The sequence below is a fragment of the Saimiri boliviensis genome, chromosome 1 (genome assembly GCF_048565385.1).
Source record: "Saimiri boliviensis isolate mSaiBol1 chromosome 1, mSaiBol1.pri, whole genome shotgun sequence".
In the NCBI taxonomy this organism is placed as follows: Eukaryota; Metazoa; Chordata; class Mammalia; order Primates; family Cebidae; genus Saimiri; species Saimiri boliviensis.
In genome coordinates this window covers 53924451-53945198 of record NC_133449.1, presented here as the reverse complement: position 1 = coordinate 53945198, position 20748 = coordinate 53924451, and the positions used below count along the sequence as shown (strand labels likewise).

Here is a 20748-nt window from a genome sequence, read left to right as displayed (position 1 = left end):
TACCTGTTTGCCAGTGAAACCCTGGCAAATAATCTTGGTATTTTTATCAACGTAGAGATGTTTCCGAGAAGCTGTATAGGAACAATGCCGAATTCCATTCTGTGGCACTAAGAGGTTAAAAAAAAAAAAAAGACATTATAATTTTTCTAAACTTTGAACCATAATTCGACTTGATCACAAGAAAACATCCTGTAACACACGAGCTATCTTGTGATCACAGCAAACCTAAATGTCACCTTTTAAATAAGACACAGAGACCACAGAAATAAGTTAGAAAAACAAACAAAAAAAGACATTGTTCCATTCTCCAGGATCCCCTCCTTAGCAAGAACCATGATCTTGTTGTTTTTTCTGAACTGAGAAATAAAAAGCTAAAGTTTATCATTTTTATTTCCTAGATTAAAAAAAAAACTGGGGCTCAAAGATAAATGGTTCAAATTAAATCCAGGGACTGAAAACTGTCACCCCCATTAATAATGTTTACTAAACAGCCACCTGGTTTCCCATTTGGCCCAAATTTTTAAAGCCTAATACCTTTAACTAGGTAAACTTTGTCAGGAATACAAGTAAAAATCGCTCAGCAACTCATTCTGTAGTACAAACAACATATTAAGTCATAGAACAAAACATCTGAAATACAATCCAAAATCACTTAATCTCTTCTGATATGAACTCATATATAAAAGAAACAGGGATAAAATAAATAGGAAAGTAGACAAGAGACGCAGCAGCTTGTGGAAAAAAAAAAAAAGATGACCTAGATTGAGAAATCTAAGTAGTTACTACAACCAGCTTCCCACATTTCAAAAAGCAGTAGGAAGAACATAGATGACAAAACTGTGGGCTACTTTCTGAACCTCCATTAGTACTATCAACGTGCCTTTTCTGTGACCCATCCCTGGCCCCTTCAAAGTAGCCAGGTCTTCTACCTATCATTGCGGTCGCCCATGAAGCAAATCTAAGAAAAGAACATAAGCAGTAATCTCTATTGAACAAAAAAAAAGAACATGTTGTCATGTATTTGCCCAGAGTCCACTCCAGGCTTTCTGCCTTAAATCACTGCCTCATGTCCACCTAGGTCCTGACCTCACATTCCATAACTAAAAGAGCAACAAAATCTGCTTTTGGGAGAAGTATTTGGAACCCCTCATACCTCCAGGAAGGACACAGGTTCAGATTTAGCCCTAACCACCTAGGTAGCATATCATGCACACAAAGAACTGCTAGGTAACAGACAGCTTTCTCAGACTGGACTGTGCTCAACAAGGGGCCATTAGAGAGCTTTGCAGGTCAAGGTCTGGCATAGCAGTCACAGCTAAGCATTTGACTCTAGGCTAGTGGACACAGCAGGGATTTGTGGCCTGAGACCCTGACCCTACTGAGCTATGCAGCACAGCCCACCCTCACCAGTGCTGTCACGTGAGACCCATTCTTACCCTTGGTTCCTACTTCTCCCAGATGAACACCTACAACCATATTTGTGTAGAAGCTACACCCTTTTCTGCCCTGCTACAATTCCTGACTAGTGGCAGAATCGGCTTTACCAGTCCCTCCCATTCCTGGAATCTTCAACGAATGATCATATCATACCATAGTTTTCAGACAAAAAGGTAGAAGATTTGATTATAAGATCAGATGTTATAATCAGGATATCTGGAGTCCCTATTTGTTAAAACAAAATACTTTTTGTAGGTAAAGTTTGGTTCTCCACAAGTACTCTTATATTCACTAACTTAACAAAGACCAGACAATTCTCTTCTTCCACAGGAGACATCACCCTGAGAAAAGACAGGTCTGTCTGTGTCCCTAAAGCACAGCTACAATAACAGACCAATGAAGATCTCTACTTTGTCATAGTAACTCCAGAACCCCTGGATAAATTCTATGGCACTCAAGACGTTACAACATCAGATCTTTGGTGCTCACAAAAAGTGTATCAGAAGTGTGACAAACAGCAGCTCACCTCCCAATCCCCTGGCCTTTTAGTATTACTCAGCCAGTGCAATTCCCCTGAGAGCCTACAGCATCTAATTAAGTAAATCTTGGAAAACTTCTAATGCATAGATGTAGATGTGTGTGATCTACCCATCTGCATACCGGGCCTAAGCTCATACCGATCCACTTCTAGATAACCTGGAACTAATAGACTATTATCATGTTAAAGGCTCATGCATGTGTGATCTCCCCATCCATGCACCAGGCTTAAGCTCATACAGACCCACTTCCAGATGAGCTGGAACTAATAGACTATTATCATCTTAGAGGCAAATCCAAAATACATATTCAAAGGCAAGGAAGTGAAATTCTTGATCACATTCCATCCTGACAAGAAACCTGTAGGATGCCAGACAAGGTTATCACCTGGTATTGAAATGTGAGTTCATTCATTTATTCAGTCAACATTTAGGAAGCACCTATACCACCATAATGCCACATAATGCCAGGTGTTAAGGATAAGTGATGAATGACAGTATCTCAGTCCTCAAAGAACTCACAATCTATCTGAACTGACATAAAAGTGAGCCACAACTGCGTGGTGTGTAAAGTACCAAAACGAGAAAAAGCCTTGGGCATTTGGGATCCCTATTCAAGGTAGAAAAGTCAATGTATGTGTGAGAGGTGGGAGGATGGAGTTACGGAATGAATCCCTCATTGAGATTACCTCCAAATTGAAATCTAGGCTATCAGTAGTTCACTCCCAAAACCCCAAATAAGTTCACCTCCAAGCTCCTAAAGAAACGAAAGAGATTCATTCAGCTTCTGGGCCACTGTTACGACCTCTCCCCAACTAAAAACTCTCTTCACTTCTGCCCCAGCCCTGGCCCATGCTACCTAACTTGAGCGCGTTATCACCTAAACTGATAGCTGCTCCTGCACAGTAGGAATTAACTTGTCACAGGAGATCCAGGCAAGGAATTATGCATCATGATATGCTTCCTTTTCTAGCATACTGCTCTAAGATATTTTAGGCTAGCCAAAGGAGGAATGTTGGCAATCAGAGAAGACTCTAAAACCCAGGGGAAAACCATAAAGAGCCCAGCAAGCCATGATGGTATAGCATAATCACCACAAATGCCTTTTGAATCCCAGAAACTAACCTATGCTAGAAGATGAACCCATGCTACCCCAGGCTCTTTATACCAAGCATGCTCCCCAACCTCTCATGGCTGTAAGGAGGACCTAAAGGTGACTTGTGTTACAATACTCCTCACCTTAATTTCTGCCTCCTCAACAGCTTGAGGTAACACACTCCATAAAGAACCAACTGTCAGTCACCTGCCACTCCATGCTACCATGACACACCTAACAACTGGTGGATCTATTTGAGGCAATACAGTTATCAAATCAATGATAAGTCTTACTATTGCTGACATCATAGAATGAAGGAAATTCTTTGTTGCTGTATTTGCATTCAAATGGAAATAATGCAAAATATGCTTACATTCCAAGTAAAACTCACCAAATTTTAAATCACTCTCATTCTCCTTATTCTTCCCCACCTTAAATAATTTAAGGCCCAGAATTTCAGGCTGGAGGTTTCCCACAAAAGCAGCCTTGCCACATCTCCACTACTTCAACTCTTCACCTTCCCTCCTAGAACCCTTCCACTACTCTCCTTAATTTGGGCTGGTGAAGAGCACAAACCTCTAGCTGCTGTAAATATTAAATCACACTGACTCTATACTTTCCCTAATTAATTTCTTCTCTACCCAAATTATCAGTGAAGTACCTTAAGCAATCAAAAATAATGTACTCCACTTCTGCTCAAGAATGCATAGTAGTTCACAGTGCAAATCTTCCACTGTCCACTGCTTAACCAAAGTAGTTCACAGCGCAAATCTTCCACTGTCCACTGCTTAATCATATTTTGGTTTTAAGTATAAACCCGATCTCTGTGACAAAGCCACCAAATTACTAGAGTGAGTGATTTCCTAAAGTGAAATTTAGAACACAAGGCATACATTAGTGGCCAAACAATCTTACAAATATCTCTTACATTTCAATTAAAGATTTAATGTCCTCAACTTCCTGAGAATTTTGCTTACATTAATCCATATAAATTAACATTTAAATAGAACATTACAGTCAGGAATTCCTAAATCTTCACATGATAGACATGATTTATGAATATAATGGGGAACTTTAAAAAGGATCCAAGATTAAGAAGAATAGAAGCTACGAACACTTTCATGTGTATACAGTAAATACCATCACACAGTATACTACTGAATGCATAAATATTCTTACCCTTTTTACATTATTTCTAAGTAAAATTGTCTAAGTTTAAATTTACTTCAAGATTATTTCAAGTACCATCTACATACTTTTAGGACTGCTAACTGTAAACTTCATGAGTGTCAGGACCATGTCTTACTCATCTTGATGCCTATGGTATATGGTCAGTGCCTTACACACAGTAGGTGCATGGGAAACATTTCACTGAATTCCAGGACAAGAAACTGGGTCTCCAAAAGAAACACTTATACCAAGTTAATATGATAAGGTCCATCTCTTTTTCAGTGAGTTGGAAAAAGTCAATCTTGAACTCCCACGTATCAGGAAAGAGAGAAAAGATCTCTGTATCTATTTTTGTACATATAAAAATCCTAGGTTTCTCTAAAATTCATATTGAGACTGCATAGAAGTTCAGCCCTAAAATGCTGCTGGTGCCCAAAGCTACATTAATCTAGTACAAATGTCTTGCTAACATTTTTTAAATAAATGAAACCCAAAGGCAATAATAAAAATTGACTCTATCCCTACATGAAAAAAGAAAGCACTCAGACAGAGTAAAACACACTACAGGCAGAGTTAAAGGCAGTGATAGACCAGGGGAGTGTTTTCATAACATTTAACAGACAAGGAATTAACATGGGCAACATGAAGAGCCAACAAAAAGAGGAGCACAAAGCCTAAGAGAAAAACTGATAAAGGTCATGAACAAGAAACACAATGGATGGCAAACTGCAAATCAATATGTGACAAGATGCCCAGCTTTACTAGTAAGAAAATAAGCATTATTTTATTTTATTTGAGATGGAGTCTCACTCTGTCACTCTGTCACCCAGGCTGGAGTGCAGTGGCATGATCCCAGCTCACTACAACCTCCATCTTCCGGGTGCAAGCGATTCTCCTGCCTCAGCTTCCCGAGTAGCTGGGACTACAGGCCCGCACCACCAAACCTGGCTAATTTTTTTTTTTATTTTTAACAGAGACAGGTTATCACCATGTTGGCCAGGCTCGTCTCGAACTCCTGACCTCAAGTGATCCGCCTGCCTCAGCCTCCCAAAGTGTTGGGATTACAGGCATGAGTCACCACTCCTGGTTGAAAATAAGTATTTTAAATTAAATATTAGAGCAGGAAAGGTGAGGTTGGCCACCAAGAATAATTTCTGATGGTGAATGCTGTAGGTGCCACATCCTAGACCACCTCCTTCTCTTCTGATTCTTAGAAATTGTCCAGCTTAACCTTGGGACTGTGTCCCCAGGAGCAGCTGAGAACATCATCCCAGGAATCAGGCAGGCCTGGTCTTGAGTTTATGCTCTGCCTTTCACCAGCTACATAACCCAGGGCATTTATTTTGATCTCCCTTAGCCTTAGTCTTCCCATCTATAAGTGGAATAACAACTGCCCCAGGAGACTGTGATGTTAATATGAAATCACTCCTTAAACTGGCACCAGGTAGCACAGTGCTTGGTATACTCCCAAAACTGGGTTTACAACCCACATGAACACAAAGGCAAATCTTTCCCTAAAAAGAGAAGAAAAAATGTTATTTTAAAATCAAGTAAGTCTAGCCAAAAATGTTTTCTATATGCCCCTGTGTGCATCTTATATATATTTATAAACATACTAATCCATGTCTACATATATGTGCAGTATGCACAAATATACTTCTAAGTTTTTAACATATAATACATTTGTAAAGGTGCAGCCCTCACTATAAAACAGGGACAATAATAGTATATACTTCACAGGCTGATGTGAGAATTAAATGAGTTACTAATATATAAAGCATTTAAAACAGTGCCTGGGATAGAGCAAGTGTTATATCCCTAAGAGGTGTTTTATTATCATTATTATTATCAATGCAGAATAAGTAAACCAAACTATTTTGAGATGTTCACTGTGACAGGCTATCTACCAAGTGCTAGGGAGTCACAGGTGAACAAGACAGGTTCGGGCCCTACCCACATGAAGTTTCCTGCCCTGTAAAAGGGCTAAACATTACACAAAGAAAAACAAAACTACCAAAAGTACAAACTGTAGTAAAGACAATGAAGGAAAGAGCCTTAGTAACCTGAGAGAGATGTGTTTTCAACAGGGGTGATATATTTGTACCTGTCAGCCACATACTGGTCCTCTTCACCACAGATAGTAACCACATCATTTATAAGATGACTGGTAGGATAAAGGATACAATCTATGGCCAAAGAGTACCTGCCCACGTGGGACTCAAACCACAGCCTTATATTACCAGTACCATGTTCCTAACGGATAACCCGAGACTCTATTCATAAAATACTCAATACTCCTTCAACTCACCTCTCAAACTATGTCCCTGATAAACATTTATTCATGCACGTACTCATGAATTTAACAAATGTACACGTATTAACCATAGGTATTATGCATATGTAAGACACAGGTTATTGTAGTCTATATCTACAGGACCTTATAATACTGCAGAGTAGCTAGCAGCCACTTACCAACAATCTCCAAACAACCCACTATTCAAATGTGAAATTATATATTCATTTAATATCGACTTACAAGTAAAGTTAATAAGCTGTAAGTACCATATTTCATCAAATATAAAATATCATTGATTTTTTAAGAAGTACTATTAATTACTGATAACAAAGAAAAAATGAGGTGGGCGAATCACCTGAGGTTGGGAGTTCGAGACCAGCCTGACCAACATGGAGAACCGCATCTCTACTAAAATTTAAAATTAGGCAGGCATGGTGGCACATGCCTGTAATCCCAGCTACTCAGGAGGCTGAAGCAGGAGAATCGCTTGAACCTGGAAGGTGGAGGTTGCGGTGAGCTGAGATCGCGCCATTGTACTACAGCCTGCCCAACAAGAGCAAAACTCTGTCTCAAAAAAAAAAAACCAAGATATCAATAAGAAGACACATCCTAATGTAAGAAATGTTATAATGTAAAAAATGTGGGTCTATGGCATGGCAGTCCCTTGATGAAATTGTTGCCCTGTACTTCAGAGAAATTGTTTTTAACATTCCCAATTATGTTTCTATGAAAAAACAAATTTGATGTCAGAAAATCAAATCTCATGGCTACATTGGTACATCTGAATCAAGGCTATTTTGTATTTCTGAAATAAAGATTTGATTCTTAGATGCAATGGCAACAGATACTAGTATTCAAAACATCACTGCTGAGGATCTCCTTTTCCAAAGTACACTTTAAATGCACCTCTGATTCTAAAAACAAGCCTACACACTTAGCAAACATGGGGAAAAGGAAGGCAGCACCTTTGAACAGGATAGTCACCTTCTCAACACACCACTGAGACTGCCAAAAAAAATCAGAGCTTCGAAAAAAGCAGCTGAAAATATCACATGGTATATGCTGATGGAATGGATACTGCAAAGACAGACGACCTGGGTGCTAGGGCCCCTTCTGATACTGGCTGGAAACTTTCTGGATTTCCTCATCTGCCATACAAAGGTATGGGACCAGTAGGGTTTTAAGGTTTACTTTCTGGCATTAAAATATCATAATTCTGAGGTTCAAAAATACTAGCTCTTATTCCCTATTTATTCTAAAAGACTCAAGTTACAGAAACTACTGACCAGTTTTAAAAAGACTTTTAAACTTCACTTCACTATTTCAGCTTCAAGGGTGCTTACGAAATCCTTAACTTCCTCATGGAAGAAACCTTTCTCATTTTTTCATTGTATTTTCTCTCTCCACTTCAACTGGATCCTTTTCCTTTTTCCATAAGCTACAAAACAGATTTTGTTTCTTTCCTTCCAACAGGGCTCTGGAAGGCCTCTAGCAGTGCTCTTCTGAGTTTCTTTGCTGCTGCTAACTCTAATCAATATTTCAACACTATGACCTTCAGCGAGTAATGTACCATAAGTTGAAACGTAACAGAGGGAACAAAATTCCCTAACAGCTGTAGCTCTATTAGCTTCACAGCATAAATAATTTATGGCCCCTTTAAAAAAAGTTTGCAAGGTGATGTTGTGGCTGCTATTTTTCTCGTGGAAGTGAAAATGGGCTCAGAAATGCAGCATGGGAAAGAGGAATTAAGAGGTTTGTGAATTTAGAGGTATTTATACATTAAACATTGTTGTCTGTTACCCCTCTAAATATAGAATATACCTTGGTTTAGATTTCAGACCCTTAATAACAAGTTAATCACATGACTTGGATAATTCAAGCCCACTCCAGTAACAAAACTAAACCAGATGGTCACTTTAAGACCAAATGGTTCTAGGAGTCTAGGAAGAACGAACTTCCAGTTCTATGGGAAGAGGATTGAGAGTACTGCTAAATATGGAGTAACGAACTAGATCTTTTAGACACTTCCTTTTCTTCTCTAGATTCTTCTACGCAGCAGACCTACCTGAAGCTAGGATCTTTCAGAACCTCAGACTAGCAAGACCACAGAAGAGACAGACACAGGTGGGCAACTTCTTCCTGGGGTTTCCCACCACAGTGGCTGTGCTGCACATCTGGTCTTCTACACTGTAACCTAGTCTCTATTCAAATTAAGCTGGTTTAAAACCATATCCAATATACTTCATTCTTGGTGCTCAAATCCTACTGACCTGAGTGATTACTGGGTATAATGAATCCTTTTTGACCTTCTGCTCACAACACCCTCAACTGTCCTTTAAATTACACAATAAGAATCTCCAGAAAGCTTTACCAAACAAACCAACTATTTCATATTTGCTAAAGTTATCTAGCCAGACCTTTGTCCTCAAGTGATTGGCAACTAAGTGTTGGCTATTGAGTTCACACTCATCTATGTACACTTTTAGAATGTAATCTTCTCAAGAAAGGAATTAAGTCTTATACAATATTCAGCACAAGCAGCAGAATAGCAAAGCCGAAGAAGAAAACTGTTTACTACATACGAGATACTTTATATAAATTGCTTCACTTATTCTGCAGTGAACCCAGATCATCCTGCACATTATCATTTCTAAGATTCATATTTTTTAACTTTTTTAAAAAACAAGGTATGTGTGACAACCACTGGTGTGTCACAATTTTAATAAGCAATCGTTTTTCATTGTTAGTGGTAAACAAAATAATGGTCCACTTTACAGGTGATGGTGCGTCAGAGTCATTAAAATATGTTAATATTTTCATCTGATTGGAAACATCAGTTGAAAAACAGATTAAGAGAGTGTCCAGGGTTATTACATAGACTGAACAGGGACTAGCCAGACTTCAAACCAAGATGTGGCTGATTCCAAAGTTTCTTTCTACTATGACCTACCTGACAAGCACAGAGACTTTGAATATAGCAAGAATTTTCCATAGTCAGCATGTCTCAAAGACTAGCAACCTTGGGTGCTAAGTTTTCGGGAACTGATGTGTTCACAAACCGCCTGGTGGAGACACCACAAATATGCTGGTTTAGGTCCCAGCAACCAAAAGATTCTAGGGGTCTATGCGGCCATTTCGACTCACTCTGTGTACACAAACTATCTTTCCCCTGACGTTACAATCCTGCGGAGGGGGAATTCGAGGCGTAGAACCTTTCCGAAGTAGGGACACCCTCATTCCCCAACTTCCTACTGAGACTCTTCCCCTATCTCTCAACCCAGACACTTAGCCTCCCCACCAAGTTCACCCTGGACCTCTTCACCCCCAACTCCAAATAAGGCCAGTCTAGACGCCACCCCCACCCTGCCCCTCGTCACCGCGGGGCCGACAGCAAGCTTCTAAATTTGCAGGGCTCCCAGACCCGAATCCTAGCTCAGCCACCCAATATCTCCATCTGCCAGCGGCCTAAGTCATGCCCCGCTCCTGTCGTATCCAGAAAAGCTCCTTCCTCCGTAGAAGGCCCCCACTCCAAGCCTGAATTCCAGCGGCTGCCAGGCCCCCGCCGACGTCCAGCCCTGGAGGACCCAGCGCAGCCTGGGCCAGGACATTGGGTCCGGCAGGGCCAAGAACCCGCGAACGCCAGGAAGACAGAGTCCTAATTGGACTCACGGAGGAAGCTGCGCGACAGGAGGCGGGCGGCGGCCAAGCCGCTGCTGCCGGAGACCATGGTCGCGATGTCAACGGCGGCGGCAAGAATTGCGGTCATCCGCCAATGACACTCCCAGGCCCCCGGGGACCTAACAGGGGCAAAGGCCGGAGGAGGCGGAGGGTGGCTACAGTAGTCGCCTGAACAAATTTCCCACTGCGGAGGATTCTTCATGAAACAGCGGGGGTGGCAGGTGAAGATAAAAAGATAGCCTATCAGAGAATGAGATAATAATTCGGCTCCTTCCTAGAAACTTGGGTTTAATTAACGTTAATTATAACAGCAGCCGAGGGGAAACCCCCACGCGAGACTGGCCGGCGAGTGGCATTGTGGGCAATGTAGTCTGACGGCCGCGGCTCGTTCGTAGCTTTTGAGGGAGGCTGCGGGAAGTCAGCGAGAGAGCGGCAGTGACACCAGGGAGACTAGGGACTTGAAGACAAGGAAGGAAGAAGCAGCGAGGTGAGGTGCGAAGAGCAGTGCCAGAACTTTGTTTCCTAGGCCCATTTCCTGCCCCTTCGCTTTCCTCATTTGCTGTTAGAATAATACTGCTCACTGCGTACCTTGTGCCTGGACCCAGAAGGGTTGCCGGGAGACGGGAATCTAACTGGCTGGCACGCGTGGCCCGTGATGAGAAAGATCAAAAGTTATATTTATGACAGTTCGTTTCTTGGAATGTGGATTTTTAGTTAAGTAATCATACAGTCTTTGACTAGCACTAAGTGCATGAGTTTATTCCCTGAAGTTCCTAAGGGCTGAAATTCGAGGTCAAATGTTACTTTGCTCTTTTTTTTGGACAAACCGTTCCCTCCTTGTGTAACAGCTGTAGAAGGAGCCTCAGAGAGCCCCAAAGTCAAAAGGTAAACAAGAGGTGAAGCAGTCTGCGTCTCTGCTGAAAACTGTGCTCCTGAGATTTCTCATCAGAATTGTCAATAAAATTGTAATCCTAATTTATTTAGGTAGTCATCATAACTTGCACTGAGCTGTCAGATGGATGAGTGGGATTACTCAAGGAGATTGCCCAATACTTTATGATCCAAATATTGTCATTCTCCAGTTGGACTTCACTGCAAATAGACTCCTCCCTCGTGGATCACGTTCTTGTGATAATTAAATACTATCAGTGGTTTCCAAATATATTCATTGTAACAAACTGGATATTTTTATAGCAAATAAATAGAAAACCCCTTGCTATTTTAAATAGCAAAATTCCTCCTGAGCTGCCGCTTGGTAAGTTATATGTTTAGTTTCATTTAATCGATAAAATGCATGATGACAAAAAATATTCTTTCAGTACACTTTTAATGAAAATTTGTATTTCCATGAAGATGGGGATTTTTGTTTGTTTTGTACACTGAAGTATCCCAGAACCTAGAACAATGTCTGGCACAAATAATGCATTGTTGAATTGAATTGATATATATATGAGAAATGGTAGTATACAGATTATTTTTTGGATCCACAGACAATCTTTGATGGACTTAAGATATTTCAATCTCTTGTAATAACTCTACTGTAATAATGCAGGCCTCCATAACAACTGTTTCAGTACTGACTGAGTGGTTAAGTTAAATATTAAAAGCCAGTGCCCTTATACAAAGGCTGGGATGTAACAAAAGCCCACCAAAGGTTTTGCCTAGGCCTTTCCTGGGCCTTAAAGCAGAACAAAATAACGAAAGAATTCTTAACAGGACCCATTTAGGATTAAATAAGTTTTATTGGGGGTCCGAAGAAACTCCTCAGGCCTCCACAAACAAGTTTATTGGAGGTCTGAAGAACGCCCCAAAACTCTGCAGCTTAGCAGGAGGCAAGATAAGGGTAATCACCCCAGCACCTAAACCCATGTAGATTAAGTAAATTTACTGAGACTCCAGAAGAAGGTCTTCAGGACTCAGACCTTAGTTATCGATTAAAAGCATACATACGCAGATTGAATTTTAGAATCACACAGGTCTGGATTCAAATTCCAACTCTGCTGCTGGCTATGTCACCTCTGGGTTTCAGATTTCATTATGGAGATGGGGATGAAACTCCCTATTTCATAAGGGTGTTGGCTGGGCGCAGTGACTCATGCTTGTAATCCCAGCACCTTGGGAGGCCAAGGCAGGCAGATCACCTGAGGTCAGAGGAGACCATCCTGGCCAACATGGTAAAACCCCATCTTTACTAAAAATACAAAAATTAGCCAGGCGTAGTGGCACACACCTGTAATCCCAGCTACTCAGGAGGCTGAGGCAGGAGAATCACTTAAACCTGGGAGGTAGAGTCAGCCAAGATCATGCCATTGCACTCCAGCCTAGGCAACAAGAATGAAACTGTCTCAAAAAAAAAAAAAGAGTGTTGTGAACATTTAATACATTTAGTATAGGCTGGGCGCGGTGGCTCACGCCTGTAATCCCAGCACTTTGGGAGGCTGAGGCAAGTGGATCACAAGGTCAAGAGATAAAGACCATCCTGGTCAACATGGTGAAACCCTGTCTCTACCAAAAACACAAAAAATTAGCTGGGCATAGTGGCGCATGCCTGTAATCTCAGCTACTCAGGAGGCTGAGGCAGGAGAATTGCCTGAACCCAGGAAGCGGAGGTTGCAGTGAGCCGAGATCGCTCCATTGCACTCCAGCCTGGGTAACAAGAGCGAAACTCTGTCTCAAAAAAATAAAATAAATAAAATAATAATAATAATAATACATTTAGTATATAAAGTATTGCCACTTTGTACCAAATATATTGTAGTTATTATCATTAAAGATAAGAACTGTCTTTTTTACATGGCAGGATGATGTTTTGAAGGTTTTAACTAAAGTGGGTTACCAAATTAGAATAGGGTATTTCTGTTTGTCTCAAAACTTTATCTAAAGCCCTAAGGCTGAAGACAGCAAGCCTTACCTCCACATCCATAAAGAGGGCTGTCTAGGAGCTACTTCTCTCTGAGGTTTGATAGGAGGTGGCCAAACTTGTCTTGGAAATCTCACCCCTACATCCCAGCCTGCTTAGATAAGCAAAAGACTAGAATTCATTGTATAGGTGTGTGAAGGGAAAATAAATCTCAGGACCCCAAAGTCACCAAGCTAAGAGAAACGTCCAGCTGGGAACTGCATCAGGCAAACCTACCTCCCATTTTATTCCTAAGTAATATACCTACAAAATAATAAGCTACGTACCTCCCTCACAGTTTGCCTGCAGGAAATGTCTTGTGGACAAAGCACAGCCAGAACTAGAGTCATCCCTCTGAGGCACACCTGAGACAGATGCATATCTGATTGTTTCCTCTGCCCTATTATTTCCTTAAAAATGCAGATTTACTAAGCTAGACTAAATTTTGTGTTTCGGTGAAAGGCTGATCAAGGATTCAGAAGAATGCAACCTTTTGTCTCTTACCTACTTCTAACTGGGAAGTCCCTGCCTTACTGGACGGACCAATGTACATCTTACAAATATTGATTGATGTGTCATGCCTTCCTAAAATGTATAAAAGCAAGCTGTATCCCAACCACCTTGGGCACATGTCATTCGGACTTCCTGAGGCTGTGTCATGGGTATGTCATTAACCTTGGCAAAATAAATTTACTAAATTGACTGAGACCTGTCTCAGATGTTTTGGGTTAACAAGGGGTTTGATGCTTCTGAGTCTAGAGTTGTCAGTTTAATGTTCCCTTTTCCTTCCACTCCCAGCCAAGTTTGTGGGTGAGGGATCCTTACCAAAATATTGCTGGTATTAAATCTCAGGATAAAACCCTACAGAACTGCAGAAATTCGTGAGCCCACCTTAGTTATGTGAAGAGTCAAAAGTTCCTCTTCAAAGTTTCCCTTTTTGTTAAAGAATAAATAATGTGTTAGAAATAACAGTTTCTTTTAAAAACGTTTCCTTCGGGCATCCTAGTTTTTGTTAATAGCTCTTTGTTAAGCCCTATGTAGTTGTTAAGTATAGTAAGGGAATAAGTACATTCTGTGTCCTACTTTAACCATGTCATTTGTTCTAGCCTATAGCCTGCTCAGACATGTTCAAACATGCCCAGGCATTTCTCATCTTATAGCTTACACCTCTTCCTTATTTGGAAATGTTATTATTTTCCTAGTTTTTCATAAACAACCCCCTTCCTTTCTTTGTTCTCCATCACACATTTTTCTCTTTAGGAAAGTTGTAAGTTTTTACCCAGTTGAGATCAGTATAGATTGTGCAGTCCAGCTTCAGCCAATAGAGATAGGACACAGCAGTAAGGACCCAGTGTGTTCAGGATAAAAATCTCTGCTTTTCTTTGTTCATGGTGCTCTCGTGACAATCCGGCTTCTGAGAAGCACCCTTTCAGCAGAAAGTAAAATTGCCTTGCTGAGAAAATTCTTTGTCTGAGCCCTAGTTCTTCTTTTCAGCTCCAAGGAACAAGCATTTGCTTCTAACAATTAGCTAGAGTAGGTCTTGGTCAGAGAATGCTTGAGAAAACTTGAATTTGGAAGGCAGACCTAACTGTTAAGGCTTATGTCTGCCTCCTTCCTAGAGAATTGTAAAGGCAGGAGGCTAGCTGGAGCAGCCCTCATCAGCAGGCAGGGCAGAATTGGTGTATCAAGATATGTTAATAATCCTGTGAGTAAAATGTGTGCCAAGAAAGAAAGTTGAGCTTCCCCCTAGAGACATGCCATCCTCTGAGGCAAGGAACCCTAGCATAAAAGACTATAGAAAACTCCCAGAGGGAGGAGGAAGGCAGGGAGAGTTATAAGAAGGCCAGCCTAAAAGCACCTAACTCATGTCAGCATACTGTGCAGGGGAGTGGGAGAGGAGTTTCTGAGAAATCCATGAGGTTCTCACAAAGAGCCAGCATTCCAAAGAGAGAATGGACCATTAGGAGAGAACCAGAAATAACACCATCTAAGAGATTTTATCCAAACCAAAGCCCACCGCTGCAGCAATGTACAGCAAGGGCGTGAAGAGCAGAGGAGTAAAAGAGAAGGGGAGGAAACAGACCTCAACCGCTTCCTTCCCAGCTGCAGGTTGTGGAGCCAGAGTATGCCAGACCTGGGAGGGAGGGAGGAGTTTTAAATTAGGTATAAGGTTGAAGTTTTTAATTGGATTGGATGGAACCTTTAGTTGTTGGCTTTTGAAATTAGTAATTTATTACCATGGATCAACATTCAAATGGTACAATGACTATTAAAATATGAGCATTGAGAAATCTTCCTCCACTGTCTCCCCACCACCCATTTCTCCCCAGGGGGAAGCCAATATGATCCAGTTTCTTGTGCATCCTTCAGAGCTTTTTTGTATGTGTATTAAAGCATATATATATATATATATGTATCTATTTCCCATACCCTACCCTTCCATGTTCTCACTAATGTGCGAATAAGCAGGGTCAATTAAAGGTATGTGCCTGGGGGAGTCAGGAGACTCAGCAGTCTGGGTGGCTGGTGTCTAGAGTAGCAGCTCCAGGGGGTGTCTTTTTCTGAATAATTTAACCCAAAGTGGTCCCTGCTCTTTGCAACTAAGAAACTTGATGAGACTGAGCTAAGTAATGAGTTTCAATTTGTTGGAGCAAAGTTTCTCATTTGCATTTTTTTCATTTACATTGTTTTTAACAAAATAAATTGATTATGGTCACTCGTGTGGAATCCACAATGGGTTTTCTGCCTATTTAAGAAATTTTGGCTCTTTATATTTAAAAGTAATTATAGTTATATATCTTACCTTGATTTTATGTGAGCCCCCATCCTACCAGAATGTCAGATCCTTTTCCTTTCACCAGAGTTTCATCTAAATTCCTGGAGTGATGCTAGGGTGAGGTGAATGTAGTGTAAGGAGCATTTGTTGTTCTGTCTGTGTTGGCATCTCCTGATACGTACATCCTTCCATCTGGTCCTTAGCTGTGGTCCAAACTAATGCTGCATCATCACTGACTCCTACTTTGAAAGCTTGTTTTGCTCTAGTTCTCTCAGGTATCTCTGGGCTCTTCTCAGGCATATGAGAACCTTTCAGCCTCTGTGGGCTACAAGAAATTTCCCCACTTGCCAAAACAGCATTTAGCTGCATCTTGCCACCAGTCTGCATCCTTGCTCTGACATGCACTCTTGCTGTCTCACTCTCTCTTTCTCCTACTCCCCCAGACGTTCCAGCTTTGTGGAATTGTTAGAAGACGGATCCCAATCCAGACCCCGAGAGAGTTCTTGGATCTCTTTCAAGAAGGAATTCAGGGCAAGTCCACAGTGCAAAGTGAAAGCAAGTTTATTAAGAAGGTAAAGGAATAAAAGAATGGCTACTCCCTAGACAGAGCAGCCCCGAGGGCCTCTGTTTGTCAATTTTTTATGGTTATTTCTTGATGATATGCTAAAGGGGGTGGATTATTTATGCCTACCCTTTTTAGGCCATATAGGGTGACTTTCTGACATTGCCATGGCATTTGTAAACTGTCATGGTGCTAGTGGGAGTGTAACAGTGACAATGACCAGAGGTCACTCTGGTCACCATTGTGGTTTGGTGGGTTTTGGCCAGCTCCTTTATGGCAACCTGTTTGATCAGCAAGGCTTTTATGACCTATATTTTGTGCTGACCTTCTGTCTCATCCTGTGACTTAGAATGCCTTAACCGTCTGAGAATGCAGCCGAGTAGGTTTCAGCCTCATTTTACCCAGCTCCTATTTAAGATGGAGTTACTCTGGTTCACATGCTTCTGACAGACTCCTCAAACCTATCTGGTAATTCTTTTGACTACCCCACCTCCCCTCACCTCCATGCTGGGGTAGTAGGGATGGGGAGATAGCATCTGAGCTCTTCTGGTTTCCCTTCTTCCCTAACCTGAGGATCCTTTTCTGATCTTGGAGACATTAACTCACATTTTTGTCCTATACCTAAATTATTTCTGTCCTGGGGTCTTTGAGTTACACATTCCCTTCCTGAATCAATGGACCAAGAAAGCCAAACAGAAATTGGTTGGGGAAAGGGGGCTGAATTTTGTGAGGAGAAGGTCAAAGAATAGAAGGTAGTATGGGAAGGAAAAGCATTTGTAAGTATTACAAAGTATCTTAACTGTGAATATCTGGATGTGCTAAAGCTTTGCATGAATTCACCCAGGCAATCTGACTCTGCTACATGGAAATGGAACAAGAACCTTCTCCAGGCCCAGTTCTGCCAACTTCTTTCTGGAAAAATAAAATCTGCCTTCCAAAGGAAAAACAGCTGCTTCATCCCCAGTGATACAAGCACACTTAAAGAGAAATGTAGTGTAACCAAGAGAGTCAGGCTTCTAGGACTGATGAGTCAGCTTAAGCCCTCGGGCCCCACTGTAGGTACTACTAATCCCTTCATAAAACCAGCAGAGGGATTAGGGAGTTTGTATCCTTCACCTTATTTATGGAAGATGGTACAACACAAATCAGAAACACTTAACACTTCCTCCTAGGAGAACTAGGAGGAATGATGAGTCAGAAGGGTCAAAGATTATTTTCATCTGAAGTGTAGCCTCAAAGAGAGACAAAATCACACAGCACAATTTTAAGAAAGAACCAGCTAATACCACTGGCCAATTTGAACAGAGGCAGATTCTTTCCCTCTCCTCTGACAGTGAGTGGCACTGCTAGTTGGGGAGTTGCCTTTCCCAAATAATGAGGACAAGGAACTTTATGAAGTACACTTACAGGGTCCTCTTGAAAGCCAGTGATAGTTTGTTGAATGCTTGATCTACTCAGTACCTCTGAAGGGGAGGTTCCATCTGCATTGGACCTTATAGAAGAGTCAAGAACTTTGACGTCTCCTCCAGAAGAAATGGATTCCAAATATAGTTTCCTTTCCCCATACTTGAGCCCTCTTGCAGATTTATCCCCCTGGGAAGCCAACGCAGAATACCCTGTGCAAGAGTACCCTGGGGACCAAGCCTGTTGAAAGGAAGCGAAGAGAGCAAGACTGGGTAGTGGGAAACATCCAGCTGTTTGTTACAGGCCCAACAACAATCTTGGCCAAAGCCCTTGGAATTGTCCTGAATCACGCCAAGATGGTCAGACCACCTGAGTTCTTGTCTGGCATCCAGAAAGAAGGAGATTGCACGACGAATTGAAGATGGTAAATAAGGGTATCTTACTGCTGGTAAAAGTGGCTCTCAGTGGGAAGGGGAGCTGAAAAGGAAATGGAGTGGGAAGGTAATCATCCCCTGGAGTTTAGCTGTCCCTGACTGGACTCATCTCCAGTGCTACACCATCAAGCTGTCCCTCTGAAGTCAAGCTGCTTCTCTCTGATGTCCAACCGTAGTCTCCAACATTCAGCTGCTTATCCCGTCTGCCAGCTGAGTTCTGGGGTTTCTATAGGATGGGGAGCAGCGCAGTTCATTGGTGGTTTTAGAAAAGGAAACATTTGAGCAGAAAAAAAGGGATCTGTGGTCTCACTTTGTGCGCAGTATCAAGCTTTTCAACTTGAGAGTGGGGCCCTTGCTGGGAGCCCTCTTCTACCCAGAATTTCCCTACCTCCTATCTCTGCCACTCTCATACTGTCCAACACTGGATCCTGCCATTCTTCCACCACCTCTATGAACTTCTGAAGACTTTTGCCCTATTTTCAGAGCAATGCTGTCTCAGAGGAATTAGATACATTAGGGCTTTTACCTATTTAATAGATAGCCTCTTCCAAATTACACATTTGCAATCTAACAGAGATTGCCAATGTTTCCACATAAGAAGTGATTCATGTTGAAATTTCTGGAAAGACACCAGAAGAGAGCAAGAGTCCCTGAGACCCTGAATGTAACTGAAGATATTGTAACCCATTCCTTCCCCTCTCTGTAGCAGAGAAGGAACCGTAAAAGAATCCCAAGAGTTAGTACTAAAAAGAGAAAAGTAGGGCCCTAAGGCCTATGGAGAAGAAAGAAGACAGTTTTGGGAAGCTAGTTGTGGCCTGAGAAAGGACTCCAGGGTGGAAGAGAATAACCCCCTTCCTTGTTCTTGATGGACAAAGGATGCCACAAAAATCAAATCCAAAGCTACCAGGTTATGGAAGCTCTAGCTCAGGCTCCACCATTCATCTTTTTCAGCATTTTCATGGCTTGGAGCTGTGATAGTTGCCTTTTTCATTAGAGCTTTCTGTAGTTGTGAAATAAGTGAGAGTGCTGGGCTTTCCAGAGTGCTGTCACTTAACAGCAGTTGATGGGGTCTGTTTGTACTTAAAAGGAAGCATGCCCTTTCAGTGCCATTCTGCAGCATTGTCCAACAAGCCCACTAAAGAGTTATTCTCTACAAAGATGAGCCTTTACTTGATTTGGTTTCACAATTATTACAAAAATTATATGCTTCTTCATTATGAATTTTACAGATAACTTCTACTTTGGGATTTATTATTGTTTTCCAGATTTTCCGCCTCGGTTACTTCATTACTTTTATAAAAGAAAGAACAATCAATAGTTTTGTTTTTTTATAGATGAAGAGGTGCTTAGGACTGAGACTCTGTGAAGCTCTGTTGACTAAGAGACTTTTATTCTGGTAGAAATGCAAATTATTTCTATTCAGCAGAAAAGAAAACCCAAAGATTATGGTTTTGTTGCACTGTAAGTACATTTCTCAGTTTTGTATCTCACTTGGAAATCTGTGTGCCACAGCTCCTCACTTGTAAATAGGGATAATAATAGTACCTACCTCATATAGTTATTGTGTGGATTAAATGAGATAATCTGTGTAAAGTACATAGAAGAGAGTCTAAATCCTAGTAGACATTAGTAAATACTAAGCAATTGTAGACCATTATTTTCTTAGGCTCATTTAACTGAAAAACTAGGACAAACCTTCAGACATAGCTGGATCCAGTTACTTAAAGAAGTCACGGTCAGGTGTTATGGCCCACCCCTGTAATCCCAGAACTTTGGGAGGCCGAGGCAGGTGGATCACTTGAGGTCAGGAGTTCGAGACCAGCCTGATGAACATGGTGAAACCCTGTCTCTACTAAAAATACAAAAATTAGCTGGGTGTGATGATGGGCGCCTATAATCCCAATTACTGGGTTGGCTGAAGCAGGAGACTCTACTGAATCCAAGAAGAAGAGGTTTCAGTAAACTGAAATCACACCATTGCACTCCAGCCTGGGTGACAGAGTAAGACTCTGTCTCAAAAAAAAAAAAAGAAAGTCATAAGGGCTTGTCTCACTCGAGGCCTACATCCTCACAGTTCCATCTAAATCCTTGAATAAGAGAACGCCTCTGTCTTGGATCCTCTAGCAAACACATCAGGACCAACTGGTTGGAAAGACTTGTGTGTACTTGTGGGGCAGATGCCAGTGGATTGGGCAACAGTGGGCAGCAGATATTCCAGGCAGATAGCTGCATATCCTTGAGTCTATGTCGTGCTACCACCACTTAAGGCCCCAAAGCCTTATACCAACCCCAATGTCCCAGATTATTCCATTTACTCCTTGGTTTTAGTCAAAGACTTTTGAGTGCATGGTAACACCAAGATGATATCTCTCCTTTAAAAAAAATGTCTCTATGAACTTAAGAGAAGCAAGATAATATTGTAAGTAGGAAAGAAACAAGATGTAGCTTGAAAAACAAATG

The 20748-nt window shown here is 41.4% G+C and overlaps 2 protein-coding genes across 10 annotated transcripts in view; one reads left to right on the top strand and one right to left on the bottom strand.

Moving 5' to 3' along the window:
- The window catches only part of SUCLG1 (succinate-CoA ligase GDP/ADP-forming subunit alpha), a 38106-nt gene extending 27784 nt beyond the window's left edge, over positions 1-10322 (bottom strand). The window contains exons 1-3 of one of the 2 annotated variants that reach the window (XM_074397686.1): positions 10205-10255; positions 6891-7028; positions 4-107 (exon numbers count right to left, since the gene is read on the bottom strand). In XM_074397686.1, the coding sequence (XP_074253787.1) occupies positions 4-107; positions 6891-6978 (192 nt within the window). In that variant the 5' untranslated portion in view covers positions 6979-7028; positions 10205-10255. Of the gene's footprint in view, positions 1-3; positions 108-6890; positions 7029-10204 lie in introns of both variants that reach the window. The other variant, XM_003942125.4, reaches the window with a different exon arrangement.
- A 201-nt stretch (positions 10323-10523) lies between these two features.
- DNAH6 (dynein axonemal heavy chain 6) overlaps positions 10524-20748 on the top strand; it is a 352679-nt gene continuing 342454 nt past the window's right edge. For 3 of the 8 annotated variants that reach the window (XM_074397642.1, XM_074397650.1, XM_074397609.1), the window contains exons 1-2: positions 10525-10700; positions 16332-16460. The gene's annotated coding sequence lies outside the window, so the exon portion shown is untranslated. Of the gene's footprint in view, positions 10706-13574; positions 13775-16331; positions 16461-20748 lie in introns of all 8 variants that reach the window. The other 5 variants (XM_074397622.1, XM_074397653.1, XM_074397614.1 and 2 more) reach the window with 5 other exon arrangements.